We start from the raw sequence: 27600 nt of genomic DNA, 5'->3' as shown, positions 1-27600 counted from the left end.
GCCTGGGAAGAAGAGTGAGACCTCATCTCAAAAAATAAAATAAAAAGAGCCGGGCGTGGTGGCTCACGCCTGTAATCCCAGGACTTTGGGAGGCTGAGATGGGTGGATCACAAGGTCAGCAGTTCGAGACCAGCCTGACCAACATGGTGAAACCCCGTCTCTATTAAAATACAAAAAAATTAGCCGGGTGCGGTGGCAGGCGCCTGTAATCCTAGCTACTTGGGAGGCTGAGGCAGGAGAATCACTTGAAACCAGAAGGCGGAGGTTGCAGTGAGCCGAGATTGCACCACTGCACTCTAGCCTGGGCAACAAGAAACTCTGTCTCAAAAAAAATAAAATAAAATAAATTAATTAATTAAATAAAAGAGCCAGAAGTGGTGGTACACGCCTGATGGCCCAGCTACATGAGGTAGCTGGGTCCAGGTGTTCAACTTTGCAGTTCACTATGATTGCAACACTGCACTCCAGCCTGGGTGATAAAGCAAGACCGTGTCTCAAAGAAAAAGAAAAAAAAAAAGAGTTAAGTAGATATACCTCCTAGACTCACTTTAAAATGGGTGTTTCACCCTTATAATAATATAAACATGAGTTTAAAGTGAAATTAATAATTTACCACCCCATATTTCCCTAATATTATCTCTCTTGCTCCATTTTTTACTTTTATAACCCAAGACTAAGATTTGCTTTGCGCTTTCAAATGATGAAAGAAATGCAAAAAGGATAAAAAACAAGAATCCCTTTTACAGAAAAATGTTGTACAGTATTTCCTACAAACACTAAAAAGCTATAAAAGTACTAACTTAAATATGGAAAAGGAATTTTTAGAAAATAAAAATAATTATTTTGAAAGTCAGTCCATCAATCATTTGATCCTATTAACTTTTTCAATGTTAATGTTTTTGCGCCTTAAGAGATGGGGTCTCAACATGATGTTGCCCAGGCTGGTCTGCAACTCCTAGCCTCAAGCCTCCACCTACTTTGGACTCCCAAGAAACTGAGATTACAAGGACAAGCCACTGCACTTGGCTATAAAACAATTTTAAAATCTATGCTATGTCATTAGACACGTCAAACGGAAGATTAGATTTCAAAATTAGATTTCAACACCCCACTCAGTTATGTTTACCCAGGAACACTGTTAGAACCGCCTTTCTTCGGGAAAAAATACAACATTATAGCTAAACTGGCCAGGCGCAATGGCTCACGTCTATAATCCCAGCACTTTGCGGGGCTGAGGTGTGCAGATCACCTGAGGTCAGGAGTTTGAGACCAGTCTGGCCAACATGGTGAAACCCTGTCTCTACTAAAAAATACAAAAACTGGCCAGGTATACTGGCTCACGCCTGTAATCCCAGCACTTTAGGAGGCCGAGGCAGGTGGATGACGAGGTCAGGAGTTCAAAACCAGCCTAGCCAAGACGGTAAACCTCATCTCTACTAAAAATACAAAAATTACCCAGGTGTGGCGGCAGGTGCCTATAATCCTAGCTACTTAGGAGTCTGAGGCAGGGAATTACTTGAACTTGGGAGGCGGAGGCTGCAGTGAACTGAGATCGCGCCACTGCACTCCAGCCTGGGTGACAGAACGAGACTCTGTCTCAAAGTAAATAAATAAATAAACAAATAAATAAATAAATAATACAAAAATTAGCCGGGTGTGGTGGCACACGTCTGTTGTCCCTGCTACTTGGGAGGCTGAGGTGGAGGTTGCAGTGAGCTGAGATCAACCACTGCACTGTAGCCTGGGTGACAGAATGAGACTGTCTGAAAAAAGGAAAAAGAAAAGAAAGTAGGAAAGAAAAAGAAACAAAATTCCACACTTGAGTTTGCTCAGAAAAAAATAAAAATAGAAAATTACAGACACGGTGGTTCACACCTGTAATCCCAGCACTTCCTGGGAGGCTGAGGCAGGTGGATCATGAGGTCAGGAGTTCGAGACCAGCCTGGCCAATACAGTGAAACCCCGTCTCTACTAAAAATACAAAAATTAGCCAAGCATGGTGGCTGAGGCATGAGAATTGCTTGAACCTGGGAAGCGGAGGTTGCCGTGAGCTGAGATCGAACCACTGCACTCCAGCCTGAGTGACAGAGTGAGGTGCTATCTCAAAAAAAAAAGAAAGAAAAAAAGAAGAGTAAGGGCATGATTATCCTATCAAGACCAGCCTGCCCAACATGGTGACACTCTGTCTCATACTAAAAATACAAAAATGAGCCAGGCGTGCTGGCGCATGCCTGTTGTCCCAGCTACTCGGGAGGCTGAGGCAGGAGAATCACTTGACCCTAGGAGGCGGAGGTTGTGATGAGCCGAGATCACGCCACTGCACTCCAGCCGTGGCAACCGAGTGAGGCTCTGTCTCAAATAAAAAAGAAAAGAAAATCATAGCTACACTGGCCAGGTGCAGTGTCTCACGCCTGTAATCCCAGCACTTTGGGAAGCTGAGGCGGGTGGATCACTTAAGGTCAGGAGTTTAAAGACCAATCTGACCGACATGGTGAACTCCCATTCTCTAATGAAGATACAAAAATTAGCCGAGTGTGGTGGTGCACGCCTGTCATCCCAGCTACTCCGAAGGCTGAGGCAAGAGAATTGCTTGAATCTAGGAGGCAGAGGCTGCAGTGAGTTGACTTGAGATTGCACGACTGTGTCCAGCCTGGGCTACATATAATTTCTGCCACAACTAAACAGGTGTTTTGTGGTAAATGCGAGAAGCCATGTGACAAGACCTCATTACGTTTACCTAAGCTGAAAGAATACATCTTCATCCACAAATCCAAATGTATCATGTAGTTTTGTAACCACCCCTGTGAAAACACGCTGCTTCTGAGGCTGGGTTTGCTGTTGACTGGACCTTGGTGTTGGATATGATACAGTTATTTGTGCTGTTGGCTGAGGAGTAGACAGGCTAAGGCTTGTAGGCAGTGCAACAGCTGGCTATAAAACAAAATCAACATCAAATTAAGGTAATGATTTGAAATCATCTAAAAACTGAACATGACTACTTAAAACTAACCCAGAATGTTAAAAATTTCATATTATGTTAGAAGATATACATGTATATCTTGAGAGTGAGGTCTAAAATTAAACTATAAATTATTTTTAGCCTATTTCATCAAGATCCCTTAGATGAGTTTTCTTACTAATACAATATCCATACTAGCATAATAAAGGCTTAGGAAAGTCCTAAGTATAGTAAAGGAACTCAGCATTTCTTAAACTTTGACCACAAAACTATTTTCTCATGAAATTTCTTTAATATCTTAAGATACTAGTAATGTGTTATAGGTACACTTAGGGAAATAGCATTTGAACAAAAGAACTTCTATTGTTTTTCTACTTAATTTGGAAATTCTACTGTTGATTATTGAAAATAGGAGTTATGAGTTATGTGTTAACCAACTGTAGTCCTTTAATAAAAACAGCTTGATTTCTCAATTCAAGTATATTTTTAAAAGACAAGTAAGAGATTCAAGACTAAAAATATGGTACAAAAGGTTATACTGTGAAAAGCTTCTCTCCTATCCCTGCTCCTCAGCTATGCAGTTTCCTAAACATGAAGCAATCACTGTCCTAATTATTAGTGTAAAGCCTCCTAGAGATGTTTTATTCAAATATGCATATAGATAAATGGAAGCATATAATACATACTAGACTGCACCTTTACTTCTACCTCAGATTATCTGGAATATCATTCCATATTAGTACACAGAGAGGTTTTGCTTTAACAGCTGCATAGTATTTCACTCTATGTACTAACCAGTGATCAGCAAACTATGACCCATGGGCCAAAGACAGCCTATACGCTCTTTTTATGTAGTTTATAAGCTAAGAACGCTTTTTACATTTTCAAAAGGTTGTAAAAATAGAAAAAGAGTACGTGAAAGACACAATAAATAGTCTGCAAAGCCTAAGGTAGCACTACATATGAAAAGTCCAAAACTTTTTAATGTTGCTGAAAAATTAAGCAGATAATGTCACACAATAACTTTCCCTGCTAAAGTGGAAAAAACGTGCAGAAATCTTCCAAAAGAAAAAGACTACAAAAATCAGTATCAACGAAAAATCAGTATTAAGTTTAAAATAAAACCTCAGCCGGGCATGGTTGCTCACACCTGTAATCCCAGCACTTTGGGAGGCCAAGGCGGGTAGATCACCTAAGGTCAGGACCTGAGGCGAGACCAGCTTGGCTAGCATGGTAAAACCCCATCTCTACTAAAAATACAAAAATTAGCCAGGCGTGGTGGCAGGCGCCTGTAATCCCAGCTACTCGGGAGGCTGAGAGAGGAGAATCGCTTGAACTCAGGAGGCAGAGGTTGCAGTGAGCCAAGATTGCACCATTGCACTCCAGCCTGGGCAACAGAGGAGACTCTGCCTCAAAATAAATAAATAAATAAATAAATAAATAAATAAATAAATAAATAAATAAATAAATAAAACCTCATATTTATTCAAACTGTATCACAGCTGAACCTACAACGAGAAACCATCAAAGATAAACTAGCATACTTCTACCTTTATTTAGCATTATATTCCTAAATTATTAGGTGAATCTAACAAGTAACTAAATCCTGAAAGAAAAAGTAGAATAGGAATAAAGCTTTAGTCTACTGTTCAGACATCCAAAACAAATAAAGTAATACCAACTAACCTGTGTTAAGAGGGTTTGCTGGGGTTGCTGTAACTGAAAATAGAAAAATAAACACACACAGAAAAAGGTCAATCAGAACTGTTGCTTCATAGATGCTTTACAAAAGAAATAATTCCTATAAAAGTTATTCTATTTATTTTTATTTATGTATTTTAACAGAAACGAGGTCTCACTATGTTGCCCAGGGCAGTCTTGAACTCCTGAGCTCAAGCAATCCTCTTGCCTTGGCCTCCCAAAGTGACAGGATTGCAGACATGAGCCACTGCACCCAGCCCAGTTATCTTAATTTAAGAAAAATGTGAAAAGTAACAGAGATAACTAGGTATAAAGTTTCCTACAATTATTTCTAAAAACTGCAGACCTCATATATAAGTAACTCATTCAATGATAGGCACTTAACTACTTTTATTAATAAAAATACAGAACCTGATTTGTTATTGTTATTATTTCCCAGGAATAGCATCCATAGTAAAACATCACAAATCTCTAAAAGCGAAGATTACCATGCTACAGAAATGACTCAATATCATCAGTATGCTACTTGTATCAAAAAATATCACTGGTCATCGATCCAATTCATAGATATATCCCTAAATGAGAAGCACTGTTGATGGACAATTTGCCATAGGCACAGAGACCATGAAGGACCACATACTCTGATGTATGGTTTTTCTGTAATAGCAAAGTGTACTATTACCAGAAAGTAAAAGGAATTAGTATGAAAGGAGAAATTTTAAAATTCTGAAATATAAACTTGACTTAGGCTAAGGTAAAATAACCTGTATGAGGTTGTAATTCAAAGCACTCAGTTTACCTGGTGTCACCATGTATTAGAGATTAGATCATATCAAAATACTATTTTTCTGTAAGTTAAGAACAGTTGAGTAGTGCCATTTTTTAAAGGCAGAATGAGTATTGCAATTTTTGCAAGGTTCAGCCTCACTCATTATCATCTTTAATAATGTATTTCATAAGAGCACTAAAATAAGTTGGAAGGTACTCTGAAAACAAGACATCTGATTTGAGACCAATCTCTTGTCAGTTTTTAAGAAGTTTAAAGCAATTACTAGTGAAATACTGAGGTCTTCTGGGAAAATGCAATGCTTTTGAAGCCTCAAGGGGCTTAAGTCGAGGATTAAACTGGGCCATGGATCTAGGGACAAAGAAGTTATGAATTTAGAAGCCTCTGCAGCCATAAAAAAAAAGAATGAGGCTGGGCGCAGTGCCTCACGCCTGTAATCCCAGCACTTTGAGAGGCCAAGGCGGGTGGATCACAAAGTCAGGAGTTCGAGACCAGCTTGGCCAACATGGTGAAACCCCGTCTCTACTAAAAATAGAAAAAATTAGACAGGACTGGTGGCATGCACCTGTAACCCGAGCTACTCAGGAGGCTGAGGCAGGAGAATCGCTTGAATCTGGGAGGCAGAGGTTGCAGCGGGCCAAGATCGTGCCATTGCACTCTAGCCTAGGCAACAAAAAGGAAACTCAGTCTCAAAAAAGAATGAGACCAGATCCTTTCCAGGGATATGCTTAGGCTAAAGCATATCTGTATTTCAGCAAGGCAAACTCTCTTTCCTTGACAGTTCCTAGAGAATGTGTCTAAGGAAAAGGGGCCAATGAAACTTGCTTTTAGTCTAAATCAGGAGTTTCCATATTGTTCAAACGTGCCTAGGGAATACAAGTGTGAACTATAAAGGGAGGCTTTCTCCCACATTTCATTTTAATTTTTTACAGGTGTGCCCCACCAGGCCCAGCTAATTTTTCTATTTTTAGTAGAGGCAGGGTTTTACCATGTTGGCCAAGTTGGTATCAAACTCCTGACCTCAAGTGATCCGCCCGCCTTGGCCTCCCAAAGTGCTTGAATTATAGGCGTGAACCACTGTGCCTTGCCGGCTTTCTCCCATTTTGAACAGTTCTATTTTAATATTTTTATTTCCATACACAATTTGATTAATAAGAAGGGGGCTAGGAGTCCTACTCCTTTAAAGAAATAAAGGCTGTAGTAGGTGTTAGTTAATGTAACAAAAATTTTTAAAAATAAAAAATAAAGAAAAAAAAAATAAAGGCTGAAAGCCTATATAAGGTTTAGGCTTCAAGAAGCAAAAAGAGCTTTCATTTTCGCATGTGGTCTAGTTCAGCAGAGCTGGCCCAAAGGTTCCAGACAGGAGCATAACAGTCCAAAGGGTGGTTCTTTCCAGATTATTCTCTGCATATATATATATATATATATATATATATATATATATATTTTTTTTTTTTTTTTTTTTGAGACAGAGTTTCGCTCTTGTTGCCCAGGCTGGAGTACAATGGTGTGATCTCAGCTCACCCTAACCTCTGCCTCCTGAGTTCAAGCAATTCTCCTGCCTCAGCCTCCCTGTCTCAGCCTCCCACGTAGCTGGGATTACAGGCCTGCGCCACCACACCCGGCAAATTTTGTATTTTTAGTAGAGACGGGGTTTCTCCATGTTGGTCAGGCTGGTCTCAAACTCCCGACCTCAAGTGATCCGCCCGCCTCGGCCTCCCAATGTGCTGGGATCACAGGCGTGAGCCACCGCGCCCAGCCTCCTCATACTTTCTTAGAAACATGCGACAAAGACTGGCTAAGGATTTGGGTTGTTAGGACCACCCTCCTATCTCCCTCACCCTTGGAGACTTTCCTTTTTTCCTACCTGATTTACTCCAGCCCCTCCCAAAAAATTTGTATCACATGTTAAGGTAGCTGATAGAAATAAAACTCTCTATCAATTGAACTTTGGAGCAAATGGCTATTTTAAAATCAGTTTTTAACACGGAAAATATAAACTAACCTGTTGTTGCACACTATACAGGGCCTGCTGAGGTTGTGAATATTGCTGAAAGATTAAAAAACAATTTTTCAAAGAAAAATACAGACACTAAATTTATTCATTCTCAGAAAGTGATATATATAGAAATACATACAATTACACTAAACATAAACTTTCTGTTCTGGCATGGCATTGATTCAAAGAAAAAACCAAAAAAAAAAAATAAAAATAATAAAGATAAATTTTCTGGAACAGTGAAACTTCACCTAAAGTAAATCAAGCTGTGATTACTTATACTCCGGGATCCAAAAAGAAGTAAATTTTATTCACGTAATTAAGGTATAAGAACTGCCCAATTTAAGGACTTAAAAATTTTGACTATTCAACTACTTTTTTTTTTTTTTTGGACACAGGGTTTTGCTCTGCCTCCCAGAGTGCAGTGGTGCAATCTCAGTTCACTGCAGCCTCAACCTCCCAATGCTCAAGCAATCCTCCCACCTCAACCTCCCAAGCAGCTGGGGCCACAAGCATCCTTCAACACACTGGCTAATTCTCGTATTTTCTGCAGACGCTGTCTCACCATGTTGCCCAGGCTGGTCTCAAATTCCCGGGCTCAGACGATCCTCCCACCTCAGCCTCCTAAAATGCTGGCATTACAGGCATGAGCCACCATGCCTGGCCCAACTATTCCTCCCTATATATGCTGGTCAGATATAATATTCATCACCAGAAAAAGAAATCAGCATAATAAAAACACCTAATTCTTCACTACCTATAAAATGAAGGTAGCAATGCTAGCTACCCAGATTTCATAAAGTTTTCTACATCAAATAATAAGACATATTAAAGATTTACCTGTTGTAATGCAGCTGCTGCAGCTGCGGCTTGTTGCTGCAATGCAGCGGTTTGTGTTAACTGATAGTTTGCTGGAGTTTGTGTGGTAAGGCCTGCTGCCGCCAGTGCAGTTTGCTGTGTGTAAATGGTAGGAGATGCTCCAAGGAGTGATGGCTGTTGAACACCCAGTGCAGCTAAAATGAAATAAAAAAGGAAAAAATAAAAATCAAGATTATGAAGAATATAAAAAATATGAAAACAGCACATAGAAGAGATACCTGAACCCCCATGTTCACTCCAGCACTATTCACAATAGTCAAGATATGGAATCAACCTAAGTGTCCATCAATGAACAACTGGATAAAGAAAATGTGGTATATATCCACAAGTGAATACTATTCAGCCTTAAGAAGAATATCCTGTAATTTGCACCACGTATGAACCTTGAAGGACATTATGTTAAGTGAAATAAGCCAGGCACAGAAAGAAGAGTATTGTATGATCTCATATGTGGAGTGTAAGAAAGTCAAACTAAGAGAAACAGAGTAAAATGGTGGCTAAAAGAGGCTGTGGGGCCCAGGGCAGGATTGGGCAGACACTGGTCAAAGGTTTCAGTTAGGAGGAATGTTCAAGATACCCATTGTACATCACGCTGACTACAGTTAATAACAATACATTATATATGTAAACATTGAGAAGACAGCAGACTTTTAAGTCTTCTCACCACAAAAGATAATAAGTATGTGAAGTAATGCACGTTAAATAGCTTGATTTAGCCATTCCATGACATATATACACATCAAGACTTTATATATATCTATAAAACTTTGGTATTAAGTAATTGTGTATGTATACCATAAATACATAGGATTTTTACATGTCAAGAAAAATTTCTAATTTTAAAAAAGACTAAAACTGCCTGGGGGTGGTGGCTTATGCTTGCAATCCCAGGACTCCGGGAAACCGAGTCGGGAGGATCACCTGAGGTCAGGAGTTCGAGACCAGCCTGGCCAAAAGAGTGAAACCCCGTCTCTACTAAAAATACAAAAGTTAACTGGGCATGGTGGCACACGCCTGTAGTACCAGCTACTCAGGAGGCTAAGGCAGGAGAATCATTTAAACCTGGAAGCCGGAGGTTGCAGTGAGCTGAGATCACCACTGCACTCCAGCCTGGACAACAGAGTGAGACTCCATCTCAAAAAAAAAAAAAAAGAAAGAAAACAGACAAAAACAACACTTAAGCACAAAAAGCCTAGTCCAAAGGTAATGAGTTATCTAAACTGGTCCTTCAGTTACTGACTGAACTCCTTGTTCTACTCTTTTCCCCTTCTGATTACAATGCTTGTCTAGTCTTTGAAGAAAAAAATGTAGGCTGGACGAGGCGGCTCATGTCTGTAATTCCGACCTTTTGGGAGGCTGAAGTGGGAAGATCACTTGGGCCCAGGAGTTTGAGACCAACCTGGGCAACAAAGTGAGATCTCATCTCTACAAAGATTTAAAAAAATGAGCCACACATGGAGGCAGATACCTGTAGTCCCACCTACTCAGGAGGCTGAGATAGGAGGATCATTCTACTCAGGATGCCGAGATGAGAGGATCACTTGAGCCCAGACATTCCAGGCTGCAGTGAACCATAATCCTATGAGGGATTTTCACAGAGTAAAACTCTACTTCTCAATAAGCACAAAAAAGGTTTGTGTTTTTGAGACAGTCTCACTTTGTCACTAAGGCTGAAGTGCAGTTATGCGATCACAGCTCATGGAAGCCTCGACCTCCCCAGGTTCAAGTGATTCTCTCACCTCAGCTTTCCAAGTAGGTGGGACTACAGGCGCAAGCCATCACATCCTGCTAATTTTTAAATTTTTGGTAGAGAAGGGATCACCTTATGTTTCCCAGGCTGGTCTCAAACTCCTAGGCTCAAGCAATCCACCTGCTTTGGGATCCCAAAGTACTGGGATTACAGGCGTGAGCCACCACAACTGGCCACAAAGAGGTTTTAGTTAGTGTACACTACTGTACTGAGAAATTAAAAAACATTTCACCATGTAACAACTTAAAATGATAATTTGCTAAGACCAAATAATTGGGGAGAGGGGCTCAAAATGATAGACTTTGGTACTTAAATGTTTAATGTATGCTCAGAGATAGCTATACACTGAGGAGAATATGATAAAGGTTTTACTTGATGCTTTTACCCAATTCCATTAAATGCAGAAACTTTAGGTAAAAATTAAGGTCTAGCACTGCACTTCCCAAAAATGCATCTCCTAGAAAAATGACCACTAGCTCCCTGGGGCAATAAATTTTGAACAAAATGGGATCTAAGGCTAAGTTCAGGAAACTGAATTAAACGCAGGAATTAAATGCATTTATGCTTTATGTAACTGCGTTACACAATTCAGTTGAATTAAACTGAATTACACCTCAGGAGGCTGAGGCACAAGAATCGTTTGAACCCGTGGGGGCAGAGGTTGCAGTGAGCCAAGATCGTACCACTGCACTCTAGCCTGGGTGACACAGTCAGACTCTGTCAAAAAAAAAGAAAAAAGAAAAAAAAAGGAAATGGAATCTCATTAATGTTGCCCAGGCTGGTCTTGAACTCCTGGGTTCAAGCGATCCTCCTTCCTTAGGCTCCCAAAGTATTAGGATTACAGGCATCAGCCCAATTTTCTCAATGGTATCTAGTGGGGAAAAACCAAGAGGCCATAAAAACCAGTATTTGCTCATGGAACACTCCCTTCCCCAAACTATCTCGCTTGTATTTGAGAACAATCTGAAAAAAATGCTGCCTTATAACTATTAGTTATTAACTCTATAGAAAGAACAATTTGTGCTTTATAAAAACAGAATAAAGAGCTTTAATGAACCGACCAAAGGAAGGTACCCTACTCTTGAACATCACAAAAATTCGTTCAAAGTTTGAGGTTTATCACCAACTATTTAAAAAGTCTAATTTCATTTAAAATAAAACAAAAAATAACAAAATAAGAAAGAAACAAAATCCCAGGAATCATGTTTAGAATTTTTAAAAATTCAAAATTATCCTCAGCAAAAACAATAATTTTAAAAAACGTTTTTAAAAAAACCTCGGCGCGGTAGCTCACGCCTGTAATCCCAGCACTTCGGGAGGCTGAGCGGGGTAGATCACCTGAGGTCAGGAGTTTAAGACCAGCACGGCCAATATGGTGAAACCTTGTCTCTACCAAAAATATAAAAATTAGCCAGGTGTGGTGGCGTGAGCCTGTCATCCCAGCTATTCGGGAGGCTAAGGCAGGAGAATCACTTGATCCGGAAGGTGTAGTAAGCCAAGGACGCGCCACTGCACTCTAGCCTGAGTGACAAAGCGGGACTTGATCTCAACAAAAATAAAAAATAAAATAAATTTTAAAAATTCTTATTATAAGAGATGGGGTCTTGCTATATTGCCCAGGCTGGTCTCAAGTGTCCTGGACTCAAGTGATCCTTCTGCCTGTGCCTCCCAAAGTGCTGGGATTTCAGGCCAAAACCAGATTTTTAAAATTTAAAGAAAGAGAAGAATCTACAGTGAAAAGAAAACTTTACAAATGTCCTAAATACACAGTGCTAATCATTACAACACCAAGTTTTTCATTTTCTCTTTTTTCTTTTTTTGAGACAGGGTCTCACTCTGTCACGCAGGCTCAAGTGCAGTGGCAGAATCTTGGCTCACTGCAACCTCAACCTTCCGAACTCAGGTGATCCTCCTCCCTCAGCCTCCAGAGTAGCTAGGACTACAGGCACATTCCACCATGCCTGACTAATTTTAGATAGTTTCTGGAGAGACAGGGTCCCACTATGTTGCCCAGGCTGGTGTCGAATTCCTGAGCTCAAGCAATCCATCCACCTTGGCCTCCCAAAGTGCTGGGATTATAGATATGAGCCACTGTGCCTGGCCTATTTTCTCTTTTAACTATTTTTAAGATAAGTCAAAGTCAGATGTTATAGGTAGGGAGAAAGGATAAAAACAAGGACCAACGGAAGGAATTTAAATAGACATGGGGAATATCTTACCACCAATATTAATTCAAAATGAGGTTAACCGCAATGAGAATACAGAAAAAATAGTGCATCAAAATGTAGGACACAGGTTCTATTATTATTTTTTCAGAGATGTAGTCACACTGTTACCCAGGCTGGAATGCAGTGGTGCAATCTTAGCTCACTGCAGCCTTGAACTCCTGGGTTCAAGCAATCCTCTCGCCTCAGCATCCCTAGCAACTGGGACTACAGTCACATGCCACCATGCCTGGATAGGGCATAGGTTCTAAAAGGTGGGATAATTTCCTGAAACTGTATGCAAAATGGAAAATAAATCCATAGCTGTCATCCGATTTTCAAAAGGATTATATATAGACCCTAGAAAGGTTAAGAACAACTGTTCTGGCAGGGCATGGTGGCTCACACCTGTAATCCTGGCACTCTGGGAGGTTGAGGCAGGCAGATCACCTGAGGACAGGAGTTTGAGACCAGCCTGGCCAACATGGTGAAACCCCATCTCTATTAAAATACAAAAGTTAGCTGGGCATGGTGGTGCACACCTGTAGTACCAGCTATTCGGGAGGCTGAGGCAAGAGAACAGCCTGAACTAGGGAGGTGGAGGTTGCAGTGAGCTGAGATGGCGCCACTGCACTACAGCCTGGGTGACAGAGCAAGACACTGTCTCAAACAAACAAACAAACAAACAAACAAAAACTGTTCTGGTAATAGAAAAAAAATTATCATGTAAATAGGAACAAGACCCTATGAAAAAGTATTAGCACTTTAAATTCTAATAATCTAAATTGGCATGTTAATAAATTAAAATCGGCATGTTCTGCATTTGACATTTTAAAATCCGTGATTCAAGTATAAGTATCATAACATCACTTTCATCCACCTGAACCACAGCCTTAGATTTGCTGTTTCACTCTGCTGGTACCAACTCCTACAACCCTGGGAAGTATTGACAGTTGCCACAGCAGAAGTGCTCAGAGCCAAAATCGCGGAATGTCTATTTTTTCGGGTGTTCTGTATTCTGACAGCATACAACAGTCCGGCACCAAGTAGGTAAGATGACATCCAATACCCACACTTCTCTTTTCTACACCTGACAGTCCATGTGACGAGTTAGAAACAAGACAATTTCAGCTAGGTACTGCAGCTCACGCCTGTAATCCCAGCACTTTGGGAGGCCAAGGTGGGTGAATTGCTTGAGGCCAGGAGTTCGAGACCAGCCTGGCAAACATGGCGAAACCCCATCTCTACTCGAAATACAAAAATTAGCCAGGCGTGATGGCCCATGCCTGTAATCCCAGCTTCTTCGGAGGCTGAGGCACTTGTTTGAACCCAGGAAGTAGAGGTTGCAGTAAGCCGAGATTGTGCCACTGCACTCCAGCCTGGATGACAGAGCAAGATTCTACAAAAAAAAAAAAAAAAAAAAAGAAACAAGCCAATTTAACAAGTAATGAAGATTTCGACTGCTAGGAAAAATTCATGGGAAGATAATTTACACTGCAGTAGAGTAGTTGCTTCACACCACTAGGTACTTATTCAAATTTTGTGAAATCAAATTTTGTGAATGTGATTTTATCTTTTATAAATATATAACAGTTCTTTTCTAAATCACTTATACTTGAGACTTTAATTTCAATGAAGTGTATTTCATTAAACATTTATTAATGCTCCCCTTTGTGGACATTTGAGAAGCTATCCTTGAATATTTTTATATGTGCATTCTGCACTCAATGTGAATTATTAGAATCAACATTCTGCAAGTAATTCTGTAATCTGCAAAGTACAAAAGTATTAATCTCTGATTTAATCTCCCTCACACACATAAATAGCCAAACATGTGTCATTTGAAGATCTTTTCCAATTATACATATTGAAGCACTTTGATCCTTCACTTTTACTTCAATATGATTGTCAAAGGTCCCATACCACAATCACAATAGATACTTACCACTATGTATTTATATCACAAATAACTAAATGAAATGAGACCAAAATGACCACAGGCTATCTACTAAATAAAATTTAGGCCAGGCACAGTGGCTTATATTGGTAATCCCAGCAATTTGGGAGGGCACAGTGAGCAGACTGCTTGAGCCCAGGAATTTGAGGGCAGCCAGGGCAACAAGGCAAAACCCTGTCTCTACAAAAAATATAAAAAATTTGGTAGTACATGGTGACGCAAACCTGTAGTCCCAGCTACCCAGGAGGCTGAGGTGGGTGGATCACCTGAGCCCAGGATATCAATGCTACAGCGAGCGTGACTGCACCACTGTACTCCGGCCTGTGTGACACAGTGAGGCCCTGTCTCAAAAAATTAAATTAAAAAAATTAAGGGTTAAGTTTTCTGAAACCACCTTTAAGGATAAAAATATATTCTTTTTTGGCCAGGCGCAGTGGCTCACGCCTGTAATCCCATCACTTTGGGAGGCTGAGGCGGGCGGATCACAAGGTGAAGAGATTGAAACCATCCTGGCCAAAATGGTGAAACCCTGTCTCTACTAAAAATACAAAAATTAGTGGGGCGTGGTGGCACGTGCCTATAGTCCCAGCCACTCAGCAGGCTGAGGCAGGAGAATCACTTGAACCCAGGAGGTGGAGGTTACAGTGAGCCGAGACCCTGCCATTGCACTCCAGTCTGGGCAACAGAGCCAGACTCCATCTCAAAAAATAAATAAATAAATAAATAAATAAATAAGTAAGTAAATACTCTTTTTTAAAAACTACAATCAGTTTCATATGACTAAAATAGTCATGTTATATTATTAACATAATTATTTATTGACCACAAGGTATCACTAAAACACAAAAGCGGGGCTGGGCGCAGCGGCTCACCCCTGTAATCCCAGCACTTAGGGAAGGTGACACGGGTGGATCAAGGGGGGTTAGGAGTTTGAGACCAGCCTGACCAACATGGTGAAACCCTGTCTCTACTAAAAATACAAAAATTAGCCGGGTGTGGTGGCACGCGTGCCTGTAATCCTAGCTACTCAGGAGGCTGGGGCAGAAGAATCGCTTGAACACGGGAGGTGGAGGCTGCAGTGAGCCGAGATTGTACCACTGCACTCCAGCCTGGGCGACAAGAGCGAAACTCCATCTCAATTAAAAAAAAAAAAAGGTGAGTCATCTTTCTGAAATAATGAATAAAATTCAAAACCTTGCGGAACATGTTGGTGCACACAGGAGCCTAAGGCAGAAGGACTGCTTCCATCTAAGGGTTCAAATCCAGCCTAGGCAACATAGCAAGACCCCACTCTAAAAAAGAAATTTTTAAAGACTTTAAAATTCAAGGTGGGAGGAGGGGCGAGGGACAGCATTAGGAGATATACCTAATGCTAAATGACGAGTTAATGGGTGCAGCACACCAACATGGCACATGGATACATATGTAACAAACCTGCACATTGTGCACATGTACCCTAAAACTTAAAGTATAATAATAATAATAAAAAAATAAAATAAAATAAAATTCAAAATTTCAAACTGACCCAAGCAATGATTTTGTTTTTTTTTTTTTTAGACGGAGTTTTGCTCAATCCTCCTGACCCAGCCTCCTGAGGGACTACTGGCATGTGCCACCACATTGGTCTTAAACTCCTGGAATCAAGCGACCCTCTCAAAGTGCTGGGATTACAAGAGTAAATCACCACAAGCTGGGCACGGTGGCTAACGCCTGTAATCCCAGCACTTTGGGAGGCTGAGGCGGGTAGATCACAAGGTCAGGAGATCGAGACCATCCTAGCTAACACAGTGAAACCTTGACTCTACTAAAAATACAAAAAATTAGCCGGGCGTGGTGACAGGCGCCTGTAGTCCCAGCTACTCAGGAGGCTGAGGCAGGAGAATGGCACGAACCCGGGAGGCGGAGCTTGCAGTGAGCCGAGATCTCGCCACTGCACTCCAGCATGGGCGACAGAGCAAGACTCCGTCTCAAAATAAATAAATAAATAAATAAAAACAAAAAAGAGTAAGTCACCACGCCTGGCCACAAAATAATATTTTAAATATAACCTATTACAAGTGTTATGATCTGGCCGGGCGCGGTGGCTCACGCTTGTAATCCCAGCACTTTGGGAGGCCGAAGCGGGCGGAGATCAAGACCACGGTGAAACCCTGTCTCTACTAAAAAAAAATACAAAAAATTAGCCGGGCATAGTGGCGGGCACCTGTAGTCCCAGCTACTCGGAGAGGCTGAGGCAGGAGAATGGCGTGAACCCAGGAGGCAGAGCTTGCAGTGAGCCGAGATTGCACCACTGCACTCCAGCCTGGGCGATAAGAGTGAGACTCCGTCTCAAAAAAAAAAAAAAAAAAACAAGTGTTATGATCTTATATAACTACTGTCCAACTCACTACCCACCAAACACACGTGGCTATTTCATTTAAATTAATAACAACGTAAAATTACAAATTCAGTTCCTCAGTCACACTAAGTATATTTCAGGGGCTTAACAGTCACACATAGTGGGTATCATAGTATACAATGCAGATATAGCACATGCTCATTACCACAGAAAGTTCTACTTATTGGACAGGGCTTTTTTTTTCTTTTGGGACGGAGTCCAGCTGTATCGCCCAGGTTGGAGTGCAATGGCGCAATCTCGGCTCACTGCAACCTGTCTCCCGGGTTAAAGTGATTCTCCTGCCTCAGCCTCCCGAGTAGCTGGGATTACAGGTGCCCACCACCATGCCCAGCTTATTTTTGTATTTTTAGTAGAGACAGGGTTTCACCAGGTTGGCCGGATGGGTCTCAAACTCCTGACCTCAGGCGATCCACCTGTCTGGCCTCTCAAAGTGCTGGGATTACAGGCGAGAGCCACTCACGCCCAGCCTGGACAGTGCTATTCTATAAGGAAAAGGAAAAGCCTTATTGTTATATAAGATTCTTATACCCTCTATAATGTCCTAACAGATGACAGCTCTTCCCCTCTCAGAGAGAAGTCCTTTGGAAGTGATGACTAGTGCTCCTGGCAATAGCCTCTTCTTACTACAATTCAAGTAACTGTTGGCCAATCCCCTTAGGCAGTTGAACACACCATTCATAGGCTGAGTGATCCTTTGAAGGCAGAAATTTGAGACCAGCCTGGGCAACAAAGTGAGACCCTGTCTCAAAAAACAAACAAAAACAACCAAAAAAAACACCTCCAGGATTATTTTTGGATGTCTTTTTCCCTTAGCTAAAAAGATTAAAAAAAAAAAAATCAAAAAATGAAATGGATGTTTAAATAATATATGAAATGGGTGACAATAGGTCTGAATCTGGTAAATCCACCTCCATATTTTAATAGTTTAAATACAGATACACATGTAAATATTTTTCATCAAATATACTGAAGGTACCTCTACAACCAATAATTGATCTAAGGCCAGGCACAGTGGCTCACACCTGTAATCCCAGCGTTTTGGGAGGCCAAGGCGGATAGATCACCTGAGGTCAGGCGTTTGAGAGCAGCCTGGACAACATGGTGAAACCCTGTCTCTACTAAATATACAAAAATTAGCCGGGTATGGTAGCAAGCCTATAGCCCCAGATGTTCAGGAGGCTGAGGCAGGAGAATTGCTTGAACCCTGGAGGTGGAAGTTACAGTGAGCTGAGATCATGCCACTGAACTCCAGCCTAAGCAGAGTGAGACAGACTCCAGCCTGAGCAGACAGGGCGAGACTCCATGTTCAAAAAAATAAAATAAGGTAATTGATCTAAGGGCTACTTAAAGATTTGATTGACTGGTCACTGACTGGTGAGTCACTGGCCATTTCTCTCAATGTCTCTTTACACAACAGAAATTTTCAAAACTAAAAGCTCTGGTCCCTAGAACGGCTGTCACTGAAGACGTATCAAAGCACTTCAGGTAGGATATGGAAAAATACAGTAAATAATAAGAATATATTTCAAGGGGTGAGAAAAATGAAAAATAGGGCCAGAAAAATAAGACCTTGAATACCATCCTAGAATCTGAACTGTATTCTAAAACGCCTTGAAGATACTTTTGCAAATGAATGAGAAAATGAAGAAATAGAAGATAAAATGAACCACAATTCTGAGGTCCTAACACTGACTCTGCTATGACCTCCTGTGAGACCTAAACAAATTGTTTTCACCGTCCTTGGCCTCAATTTCCTCATCTCTTGGAGAATTAAGTTGGGACAGAATCTAGCTTAGCTTTGGGAGGCCACGATGGGCAGATTGTCTGAGCTCAGGAATTCAACACCAGCCGGGGCAAGATGGCAAAACCCCATCTTTACTAAAAATAAAACCCACAAAATTAGCCGGGAGTGGTGGCACACGCCTGTAGTCCCAGCTACAGTCCCAAAGGCTGAGGCACAAGAATCACTTGAACCCAGGAGGCGGAGATTGCAGTGAGCCCAGATCGTGCCACTGCACTCCAGCCTGGGTGACAGAGCAAGACTCTGTCAAAAAAAAAAAAATCTAGTTTAGGCCTGATCCAGCTTTGAAAAAAATTCTGTGATTTTTGTTTTTTTTTTTTTGAGAGGGAGTCTTGCTCATCGCCCAGGCTGCGGTACAATGGCGCAATCTGGGCTCACTGCAACCTCCACCTCCAGGTTCAGGTGATTCTCCTGCCTCAGCCTCCTGAATAGCTGGGATTACAGATGCACACCACCGTGTCCGGCTAATTTTTGTATTTTTAGTAGAGACGGGGTTTCACCATGTTGGCCAACCTGGTCTCGGACTCCTGACCTCATGATCTGCCTGCCATGGCCTCCCAAAGTGCTGGGATTACAGGCGTGAGCCACCACGCCCAGCCAAAATTCTGTGATTTTGACAGAAACTATGTTTTAGGAATATCACATCTGATGGATGCACTGGAGCTGGACGAAAAATAAGAATTATCACATATAGTAACTAAGAAAGAAAAACAAATAAAAGCAAGCAGTTAGATCTGAAAATAATTATACTAAAGATAGAGTATCACTACCAAGCCAGAGATGGGAGGAGAAAAGCTTCCTTAGGAAAGTGAGGATCTATGGTAAGCACTGTGGATTAGGATACAAAGGTTTAAGAATGTCAAGAGCCAGGCGCAGTGGCTCACGCCTGTAATCCCAGCACTTTGGGAGGCCGAGGCAGGCGGATAATGAGGTCAGGAGATCGAGACCATCCTGGCTAACATGGTGAAACCCGGTCTCTACTAAAAATACAGAAAATTGCCGGGCGTGGTGGCTCACTCCTGTAATCCCAGTACTTTGGGAGGCCAAGGTGTCGGATCACGTGGTCAGGAAATCAAGACCATCTTGGCTAACAGGGTGAAACCCAGGCTCTACTAAAAATATAAAAAATTAGCCAGGCATGGTGGCACATGCCTATAGTCCCAGCTACTTGGGAGTCTGAGGCACGAGAATCTGGGAGGCGGAGCTTGCAGTGAGCCAAGATCATGCCACTGCACTCCAGCCTGGGCAACAGAGCGAGACGCAATCTCAAAAAAAAAAAGAAAAAGAAAAAATTAAAACCCTGAAGTAAGTACCCATTTCTTTTTTTTTTTTTTTTTTGGGACAGGGTCTCACTCTGTCACCCAGGCTGGAATATGGCGGAACTATCACAGCTCACTGTAGCCTAGACCTCCCAAGGTTTAAGCAATCTTCATGCCTCAGCCTCCCCAATAGCTGGGACTACAGGCGTGCTCTACCACACCTGGCTAATTTTTGAGTTTCTGCAGATGGGGTTTCGCTATATTGCCCAGGCTGGACTTGGACTCCTGGATGCAACTGATCCTCCTGCCTCAGCCTCCCAAAGTGCTGGGATTACATACATGAGCCACTGTGCCAGGCCTCCATGTCTTTAAGGAGAAAGGTCACCAAGATATAATCATTTCCATCAAATTTTAGAACACTGAAGTTAGAAGATCACAGTGTCTCCGAAATTGACCTCGAATTAAAAAACAATATTTTAAGCAAATAAAATGCAGCAAAGAGTAAGAGATATAAAATAAATAAAAATACATTCAAATTAAAAGACAATCAAAATCTCATTCTGTAGAATTCTTGGGAAACTTATTTAAAATCCCTAAACACAACTGGTTTCATTCAAGCAAAAAATTCTGAATCTACAGGAGTTAAAGCTTTTAAGAGTCAACAAATAAATCAAAAAATGACCAAAAGAAAAAATTCTTCCTAAAAAGACTGGGAAGAATTTAAAGCTTCAGTAACATTTTCCATTTACTTTGAAAATGACATTTTGTTAACTTCATTTTTATTTATTTTTTTGAGCTGGAGTCTCACTCTGTTGCTCAGGCTGGAGTACCGTGGCGCCATCTCGGCTCACTGCAACCTCTGCCATGCCCGTCTAATTTTTGTATTTTTAGTAGAGAGGAGGTTTCACTGTGTTGGCCAAGCTGGTCTCGAACTCCTGACCTCAGTGATATGCCCACCTCCACCTCCCAAAGCGCTGGGATTACAGTGAGCCACCGTACCAGGCTTTGTTGACTTTATTTTGAAAACGTAAATATTCTTTTACTGCTTTTACGACTATCTTTTTTTTTTTTAAGACGGAGTTTCTCTCTTGTTGCGCAGGCTAGAGCGCAATGGCGCAATCTGAGCATCTGAGCTCACCGCAACCTCCGCCAGGTTCAAGAAATTTTCCTGCTGCAGGATCCCGAGTAGTTGGGATTACAGACACGTGCCACCACGCCAGGCTAATTTTGTATTTTTAGTAGAGACGGGGTTTCTCCATGTTTGTCAGGCTGGTCTTGAACTCCCAACCTCAGGTGATCCGCCCGCCTTGGCCTCCCAAAGTGCTGGGATTACAGGCGTGAGCCACTGCGCCCAGCAGCTTTTACAACTATCTTTTTCATTTGTCTAGTAACTAAATTCTTTAGAGTTGGTTTTCTTTCTTTTTCTTTACCTTTTTTGAGACCAGGTCTCACTCAGACTGGAGTGCAATGGGACCATCATGGCTCACTGCAACCTTGACCTCCCTGGCTCAAGCAATCCTTCTACCTCAGCCTTCCTGAACAGCTAGAACCACAGGTACGTAACACCAGGTCCAGATAATTTTTTTTTTGAATGTAGTTTTTCAACTTTAAATTCAAACAACTGCCTAGTCCTGGTGGTTCACACCTGTAATCCCAGCACTTTAGGAGGCCAAGATGGGAGGATCACATGAGCCCAAAAGTTCAAGACCTACATGGGTAACAAAGTGAGACCTCCGCCTCAATTTTTTTGGAGAGAGTCTCCCTTTATCACCCAGACTGGAGTGTAGCGTTGCGATATCGGCTCACTCAACCTCTGCCTCCCCGGTTCAAGCAATTCTCCTGCCTCAGCCTCCTGAGTAGCTGGGATTACAGGCATGCGCCAACATGCCAAGCTAATTTTTGTATTTTTTTAGGTAGACATAGGATTTCACCATGTCTGCCAGACTGGTCTCCGAACTCCTGACCTCAGGTGAACTGCCCACCTTGGCCTCCCAAAATGCTGGGATTACAGGCATGAGACACTTCACTTAGCCTAAATACACTTTTTTTTTTCTGAGACGGAGTTTTGCTCTTGTTGCCCAGGCTGGAGTGCAGTGGTGCGATCTCGGCTCACCATAACCACCGCCTCCCATGTCCAAGCAATTCTCCTGCCTCAGCCTCCCAAGTAGCTAGGATTACAGGCATGCACCACCATGCCCAGCCAGTTTTGTATTTTTAGTAGAGATAGGGTTTCTCCATGTTGGTCAGGCTGGTCTTGAACTCCTGACTTCAGGTGATCCACCCACCTCAGCCTCCCAAAGTGCTGGGATTACAGGTGTGAACCACCGCGCCCAGCCTACATTTACTTTTTTTTTTTTTTCTTTTTGAGATGGAGTCTTGCTCTGTCACCCAGGCTGAAGTGCAGTGGCACGATCTCAGCTCCCTGCAAGCTTCACCTCCTGGGTTCACGCCATTCTCCTGCCTCAGCATCCCGAGTAACTGGGACTACAGGTGCCCGCAACCATGCCCGACTAGTTTTTTGTATTTTTAGTAGAGACGGGGTTTCACCATGTTAGCCAGGATGGTCTCGATCTCCTGACCTTGTGATCCGCCCCCCTCAGCCCCTAAAGTGCTGGGATTACAGGCATGAGTCACCGTGCCTGGCCCATTTACTTTTAAATATAACTCATGAATACTGACAACATGCCAAATACAGTATACTCTATAATGAATGAGTGGCTAACCTCTAAGAGAATTAAATCAATTAAAAGTTAATCCAAGGTATTAAAAAACTACAAAACTGCCGGGCGCGGTGGCTCACGCCTGTAATCCCAGCACTTTGGGAGGCCGAGGCGGGCGGATCACAAGGTCAGGAGACCGAGAGCCTCCTGGCTAACACGGTGAAACCCCGTCTCTACTAAAAATACAAAAAAAAAAAAAAAATTAGCCGGGCATGGTGGCGGGCGCCTGTAGTCCCAGCTACTCGGGAGGCTGAGGCAGGAGAATGGCGTGAACCCGGGAGGCGGAGCTTGCAGTGAGCCGAGATTGCGCCACTACACTCCAGCCTGGGCGACAGAGCAAGACTCCGTCTCAAAATAAATAAATAAATAAATAAAAATAAAAATAAATAAATGTTTGGGAGAAAAAAACTACAAAACTGTCCAAACTGCTATGTAAAACAGCTTTTTTGTTAGTTGATCTACGGATTTTTAAAGGAGCTTCACAAGAGAAAATTAATGAATTCACAATTTGCAAACACTTTACAATATCAGAATATCAGAACAGCCTAATTCATGTTGTGTTGTTTTGTTTCTTTGAGACAGAGTATCACTCTGTCGCCCAGGCTGGAGTGCAGTGGCGTGATCTTGGCTAACTGCAACCTCCACCTACTGGGTTCAAGGGATTCTCCTGCCTCAGCCTCCTGAGTAGCTAGGATTACGGGCACGTGCCACTAGGCCCGGCTAATTTTAGTATTTTTAGTAGAGACGGGGTTTCACCATGTTGGCCAGGCTGGTTGCGAACTCCTGACCTCGTGCTCCACCTCCTCTGCTTCCCAAAGTGCTAGGATAACAGGCGTGAGCCACCACCCCGGCCCTAATTCACGTAGTTTTAACAGGTTCCACACAAACAATTACAGTACATGTATTTAGAAGCCTGACCTGGCTGTGATACCGCAGTGGCTGTAAACTGAGTAGCCCATGGCGGATTCTTCTGTCCTCCAAACTGAGCCATGATGCAAAAGGAAAAAAACCTTCCCTTGTTTGTCTTCTATAGCATCGATCTATCAAGAAAAGGATCCACATTTTAAAGTCCAACCAAGCTACAGATATCACAAAAGGATATTATAATAGAAAGAAATGTTTAATGTGTCAAAGACGTCTTCGCAGATTTCAGCAGAAACAACAACTGTAAGTAGAAAAAGGGCAAATGAACATCCAAAATGCAGCAAAAACATTTTACATCAAGTAGATCACCAAAAGTGCCCTATTTTACAAGATAACATTAGGGAGAGACTCACAAAAAGCACTCCTTTCTGGGACTACAAATTGTCACATTTAAACGGAAGACCATCTGCTGTATCCACCCAATTGTTAACAAAAAGTTCACAACTTTATATTCATAGGAAATATAGCCTGCGTGTTTCTTCCGGCAATGGGTTCGGGAGTGAGGCCAGGATAAGGTTAAAACCAACAACGGATATTGGGACAAGACCCCCATCACAGGTATTTAAGGATATCATTTAAATAACAACATCTCTACTTTCCAGAGTAGAGAAGGAACCTAGGGGGCTTCTTTTCCATCCCCGACCTCGAGGGAAAAGGCCGTTGAGTTAATGAATGTCCCTTAAAGAACTACTGGGAAAACCCCTCCCCCAAAGACAAACCAGAAAAGGCGAAGATTCTCCGCCCGCGCGCCCCCTCCTCGGCCGCCGCGACCCTCAAGGGCCAGAGCCCGGCCGTCCATCTTCTTCCAGTCCCAGCTCCGTGCCGGCCGCCGGCGACGGAAGGCGGAACCCACCGCCCCACGACACTCGATGGATCCCGAGAGCCCTGGGCTCGTTTACCACGCACGGAGAAAGCCTCTATTCCCCAAGACCCACGCCGCCGGGAGCCGCCACGATGTCCCGGGCCGGGGGGCCAGGACAGTAAAACCGCAGCGGCTCGGGAGCAATGGGGCGGCGGACGGCAGCGTCGCCATGCCGAGGCTGAGGGGCGCTGGGGGCACCTGAGGAGCCAAGTGGTGGGGGAGGGGCTGGCCGCGCCGGGCCTGCTCCGACCCGCACAAAAGGGACCGCGTCCCTCCCGTCCCAGTCCCACAAGAGCCCCACCGTCGCCGCCTGGGGCCGCCGGGCTACCCAAAAGATCGCTCCTGGCCCTTCCACAGATCCGACAGGATGTTAAGAGACCCGGCGTGGCCGCCCACCGCTCCAACTACGGGGACCAGACCTTCACCTGAGTCGGGTCCCGGCTAACATCGAAGCCATTTCAAACCCGTCAGCCCCAGGCGCATGCGCCAACTTCCCCCTCTTCCTCCACGCCGCTCCCCTCCTCCACATCTCCCGGAGGAACGGCGCTTACTGGCTGACGTTCTGCGTGCGCGCTTCCCTCACCGCTCAATACGCCTGGCCCTTTCGCTACGAAGGGGGAAATAGAGCGCGCCTAAGGGTTGCCTTGGCCTCGCTTAACAATGAGCGGGGCTATATGTCTTGCGCTTGCTCTGAAGGAAGGGCTTTCCTTTGGGTGGGAAGGAAAGAAATGGCGGTCACGTGATCCGATCCAGCCCGCCGCCATTTTATGTTTAACCTTTTTTTTTTAACCTAGTGCCATTGGGAGAAAGGATATACCCTGTAACATTCTTTTTTTTTTTATTGTTATACTTTAAGTTATAGAGTACATGTGCACAACGTGCAGGTTTGTTACATATGTATACATGTGCCATGTTGGTGTGCTGCACCCGTTAAGTCGTCATTTACATTAAGTATCTCTCCTAATGCTATCCCTCCCCCCTCCCCCCACCCCACGACAGGCCGCGGTGTGTGATGTTCTCCACCCTGTGTCCAAGTGTTCTCATTGTTCAATTCCCACCTATGAGTGAGAACATGTGGTGTTTGGTATTCTGTCCTTGCGATAGTTTACTCAGAATGATGGTTTCGCCGGGCGTGGTGGCTCACGCCTGTAATGCCAGCACTTTGGGAGGCCGTGGCGGGCGGATCACGAGGTCAGGAGATCGAGACCATACTGGCTAAAATGGTGAAACCCCATCTCTACTAAAAATACAAAAAAATTAGCCGGGCATGGTGGCAGGCGCCTGTAGTCCCAGCTACTCAGGAGGCTGAGGCGGGAGAATGGCGTGAACCCGGGAGGCGGGGCTTGCAGTGAGCCGAGATCGCGCCACTGCATTCCAGCCTGGGCAACAAAGCGAGACTCCGACTCAAAAAAAAAAAAAAAAAAAAAAAAAAAAAAGATGGTTTCTAGCTTCACCCATGTCCCTACAAAAGACACGAACTCATCCTTTTTTATGGCTGCATAGTATTGCATGGTGTATATGTGCCACATTTTCTTAATCCAGTCTATCATTGATGGACATTTGAGTTGGTTCCAAGTCTTTGCTATTGTGGATAGTGCCGCTATAAACATACGTGTGCATGTGTCTTTATAGCAGCATGATTTATAATCCTTTGGGTATACACCCAGTAATGGGATGGCTGGGTCAAATGGTATTTCTAGCTCTAGATCCTTGAGGAATCCCCACACTGTCTTCCACAGTGGTTGAACTAGTTATACCTTGTAACATTCTTAACTCATCTTAAAAATTGAGATAAAATTAGGCCGGGCGCAGTGGCTCACGCCTGTAATCCCAGCACTTTGGGAGGCTGAGGCAGGTGGAACACCTGAGGTCAGGAGTTCAAGACCAGCCTGGCCAACATGGTGAAACCCCACCTGTACTAAAAATACAAAAATTAGCCAGGCGTGGTGGCGCATGCGTATAATCCCAGCTACTCAGGGGGCTGAGGCAGGAGAATTGCTTGAACCCAGGAGGCGGAGGTTGCAGTGAGCTGAGATCACGCCATTGCACTCCAGCCTGGGCAACAAAAGCAACATTCAGTCTCAAAAAAAAAGTACAATTCAGTGGCTTTTAGTATAGTCATAAGGTTGTGCAACCACCCCTACCACTACTTCAAGAACCTTTACATCACCGGAAAAAGAAGCCCATACCTGTTAAGCAATAGCCCCCAATCCCTGCTCTTCCCAGTCTCAGGCAACCACTAACATTTCTGTATCCTAGACATTTCCTATGAATAGGATCATACAATATGTGGCCTTTTATGTGTTGGTTTTCTTTGTTTTAGCACATTGATTTCAGGGTTCATCCATGTTGTGGCATGTATCAGAACTCATTCCATTTTATGACTAACATTGCGCTTTCTTTCTCTTTCTTTCTTTCTTTCTTCTCTTTTCTTTTCTGTTCTTTCTTCTTTCTTTTTTTGAGACGGAGTCTCGCTCTGTCCCCCAGGCTGGAGTGCGGTGGCGCAATCTCAGCTCACTGCAAGCTCCGCCTCCCGGATTCACGCCGTTCTCCTGCCTCAGCCTCCGGAGTAGCTGTGGCTACAGGCGCCCACCGCCACGCCCGGCTAATTTTTTGTACTTTTAGTACAGACGGGGTTTCACCGTGTTAGCCAGGATGGTCTCGATCTCCTGACCTCGTGATCCACCCGCCTCGGCCTCCCAAAGTGCTGAGATTACAGAGGTGAGCCACCGCGCCCGGCCACATTGTGCATTCTTTAATATTTTTTCCAAATTTAAGGAATCTTTCTATTTTCTCTTAAGCTATCTATAACTTAACAGCAATTTGGTAAAATATACCTTTGTGAACAAAGGTAAAACTTATTTTTTCTCCCTATCTGATCCCTCCAGAATTCAGAAACTATTAGTATTCTTATTTTCGTGACAGTATAGTAATACGCATAAATTCAATATGAATTTGATAACCTTGTAACACTACACAGAGACATTGGTTTCATTGCCAAGACTTTAACACATATGTCATATTTTCAGATATGATCAGACAACTTAAAAAAAATAAGCTTCACTTTATGGAGCCAATAACGTCTGGCTTTTAAGTGAGTAAGGGATGTCACTTTCTGGTAGGCTCAGAAACCTTAAGATGCTTTGGGGCTTAAGATACTTTAGCCTCTTAAGAGGAATTCATCCAAATCCATAGGTATTGCAAGCAAAATCTGATGGCAAGTCCTTGGCTGGGCTTCATAACCTTAAAGGGCTTTTTTATTTTATTTATTTATTTATTTATTTATTTAGACGGAGTCTCACTCTGTCGCCCAGGCTGGAGTGCGGTGGCGCAACCTCGGCTCACTGCAAGCTCCGCCCCGCGGGTTCACGCCATTCCCGGGCCTCAGCCTCTCGAGTAG

The 27600-nt window shown here is 43.1% G+C and overlaps 1 protein-coding gene across 4 annotated transcripts in view; it reads right to left on the bottom strand.

The window, feature by feature from the left end:
• CCAR1 (cell division cycle and apoptosis regulator 1) overlaps positions 1–24764 on the bottom strand; it is a 74505-nt gene extending 49741 nt beyond the window's left edge. Inside the window, exons 1-6 of one of the 4 annotated variants that reach the window (XM_003258200.2) lie at positions 24626–24764; positions 23333–23454; positions 8287–8459; positions 7453–7497; positions 4646–4678; positions 2738–2931 (exon numbers count right to left, since the gene is read on the bottom strand). In XM_003258200.2, coding sequence (XP_003258248.1) covers positions 2738–2931; positions 4646–4678; positions 7453–7497; positions 8287–8459; positions 23333–23405 — 518 coding nt within the window. In that variant the 5' untranslated portion in view covers positions 23406–23454; positions 24626–24764. Of the gene's footprint in view, positions 1–2737; positions 2932–4645; positions 4679–7452; positions 7498–8286; positions 8460–23332; positions 23455–24057; positions 24457–24501 lie in introns of those variants that run through there. The other 3 variants (XM_030799143.1, XM_030799144.1, XM_012497025.2) reach the window with 3 other exon arrangements.
• Positions 24765–27600: the final 2836 nt, after the last annotated feature.

Source organism: Nomascus leucogenys, chromosome 18, assembly GCF_006542625.1.
Source record: "Nomascus leucogenys isolate Asia chromosome 18, Asia_NLE_v1, whole genome shotgun sequence".
NCBI classification, from domain to species: domain Eukaryota; kingdom Metazoa; phylum Chordata; class Mammalia; order Primates; family Hylobatidae; genus Nomascus; species Nomascus leucogenys.
The sequence above is the reverse complement of the archived record's forward strand: the minus strand, read 5'-3'. Positions and strand labels throughout refer to the sequence as shown.